The sequence below is a fragment of the Eurypyga helias genome, unplaced genomic scaffold (genome assembly GCF_000690775.1).
Source record: "Eurypyga helias isolate BGI_N326 unplaced genomic scaffold, ASM69077v1 scaffold17225, whole genome shotgun sequence".
NCBI lineage: Eukaryota > Metazoa > Chordata > Aves > Eurypygiformes > Eurypygidae > Eurypyga > Eurypyga helias.
The window spans coordinates 737-3,207 of record NW_010249651.1 but is presented as its reverse complement, the minus strand read 5'-3'; the positions used below and the strand labels follow the sequence as shown (position 1 = coordinate 3,207).

Sequence of the window (2,471 nt, the reverse complement as noted above, 5' to 3'; positions counted from 1 at the left end):
GCCAGCTCTGGCTATCTGCAACCAAATGACCTGGCGGATTCTCCGCAAGGGAGCGAAACGCCCTTGTTTTTGCACATCACCACAAAGAATCAAATGGATTTCCACCTGCCAGGCACTACTCTGCATTTTTATTAACCTGTCAATTTTTTCTCTGGGAAGATGCTTCCCCCTCATTCTCATCTGATTACTGCACTGCGGGGAAGGGGAGGGAACTCATGACTTTAAAGGCAAAGAAACAAGTTCCTTACTAAGTTACGTTCCCTCAGAAAACTGTGTTCAGGCCACTGTGATGCTTAAAGCAGGAATTAAGAGCTGGGAAAGAGGGTCTGTACCCGCTTTAGCTAGCAGAGTTAGCACAGTACGTTAGATGGGACTGGGGTGGACCAGCGCAAGAGAGACGGCCGTCAGTCAGCAACCACCCAGGACACAGTCGTTCCCAAGGTATTCCGAAGTTTCCAGCTCTACGCTGGAGAGGAACCGCCGCACGGTTTTCCGACAGTTGTAATCCAGCGTGGTGGTGTAGACAGTCTTGGCGTGCTTCGGGTAGATGATGGTGGTGCTGGTGAAACGCTGGGGCCTGTTGCGGGGCTCGAAGTGAACCTCCACTTTGTAATTGCGCCACGTGCAGTTTGGGACGCAGATGACCGTCTGACTGCAAGAAGAAAAGCTTAAGCCCACCGGCATGTAGATGTCGTCGATGAAGTGCTTCTCTGAGTCGTATTTAACCGAGGACGTGTACCTGAAATACAAGAGACACGTCAGTGGAACAGCAGGCTGCCTTTTCTGGAGCACAGAGCCGTCGGATACCGGGGTAGGCGCCTCCGACTGCACCCGCCACCTCGGCACGGGAACAGCCACTGAACACAAGCGCTGCCTGCTGGCCTCTCACGCATTTAAGGGAAAAGCCTCGTGCAGGCAGCACACCCAGCACTGTCACTGTTTTGTCCAGCTGCCAGCACCACCAAACAGCTCAGTCCTCGCGGCCATCCGTTTCATGCCTGAGCTCTAGGAAGCTGAGAACTTCCTTCAAACTCCAGTCCCTAAACCCAGAGGTCTAGATCCACATTTAGGCTTTGGACACATGCATCCTAATTCCTCGGAGTGCCAAGGAAGCACACGATGTTTTCTTAGCTCTCCTCTGCCGAGAGTCACACGGGAGCTCTCTGCTACCACTCCCAGCATGGGGCACTCTCTGAAAATTCAACTGGCAGGAAAATACTACAATTTGCACATCCAGCTCTGCTGGCAAGAAAACCCTCTGTGCCTGGGCTGCAATAGAGCCTTGTCATCTCCTTCACACTGCGACACGCCTGCATTAGCTTTTTCACAGTGCTAACTGCCCTCAGTTCCAGCCACGGGGGTGGGCTCCTTCCCCACCGCAGAGCAGCAACTGCTTTCCACCCTGCCCTGCATTAGGCTTCCGTTCCATTCCATCAGTCTACCTGGGAGCCTTCGTCTCCCCTTCCTCCAGATCATGGTGTTCAAAGGAATAACTCACAGGCCAGGGAGTGATGCAGCGCATTAAAAAAAATAATTATGCACTCTCTTAATACTAACTTTTCTTTTAGTTTACACAACCAGCCACAGCTGATGAGACAGAAGGTACTTTATCACAAACCCATGAGGTTAGGAAGGCAAAATTCCTTTCCCCTAGTCAAACAGTCCCAGAAAGATGGCTGCTTTGAAGATCTTCCCTCATGATTTCCTTCTGGTTTATCAGTTGAAAGACAATGTTTTGGGTCAGTGGAATGAAGTAGAAGCGGAAGAGTAAAATACAGGAAAGTCTTCCTGGAAAAAAGAAACCCATATGGGATTAAAAGAGGCTAAACACTCCTTCAGCCTGTAGAAATGTCCAGGTCCAGGAATGCACAGCTGCGTGGAACAATAGCTTTGCAAATAAGTGAACTTGACTCACTGATAAGGCCTAACTACTCCTTCACATGGTAACTCCTTCAAAACTAGATGACTGTAACACAATATTTACCTTATTTCCTTTGGTGGCAAAGGATCCAACTCAACTCCTTCGCCAAAGGATAAAGGACACAATCTTGGAGAGCAGCTGGAGAGAACAGGGCTGGGAGAGAACACGGCATTCTGCAAAAAGATGAAAAAAATAATCCCGTTTATGTCACAATTCGATATGTTCTCAAGAAAACACATTTATTTAGCCCTTGACACGGAGCAGTCGAGGTTCCCATTCCCATCCAAGAGGATGGGCTAGTCGAGCCACGCTACAGGTGCAACCCGCAGGTCTGACTCAATGCTCTAGTGACTCGATGCTGGTCTAGAGCAAAGAGGTGACAAGGTGCATTTTATGCAAAGTCCCAACTCCGGAGCCACCCTGGGAAACGGGAGAGAACATCAGCCCCGCCGTGCAGCGTGGCTTTCTGCAGCACAAACTACGAGCTCACGCTCAGTTTACAGCTGACGCTGCAGGAGCGCAGGAGAGAGCTCTCCTTGCTGGGGTTATC

At 50.2% G+C, this 2,471-nt stretch overlaps 1 protein-coding gene across 1 annotated transcript; it reads right to left on the bottom strand.

The window, feature by feature from the left end:
* Window positions 1-408: 408 nt before the first annotated feature.
* FAM101B (family with sequence similarity 101, member B) lies at window positions 409-2,094 on the bottom strand (the record flags this gene model as incomplete). Its single annotated transcript, XM_010151446.1, has 2 exons — window positions 409-739; window positions 1,985-2,094. Coding segments are annotated over 2 exons (441 nt in total), but the record flags the coding sequence as incomplete, so codon positions are not given.
* Between the last annotated feature and the right edge of the window lie 377 nt (window positions 2,095-2,471).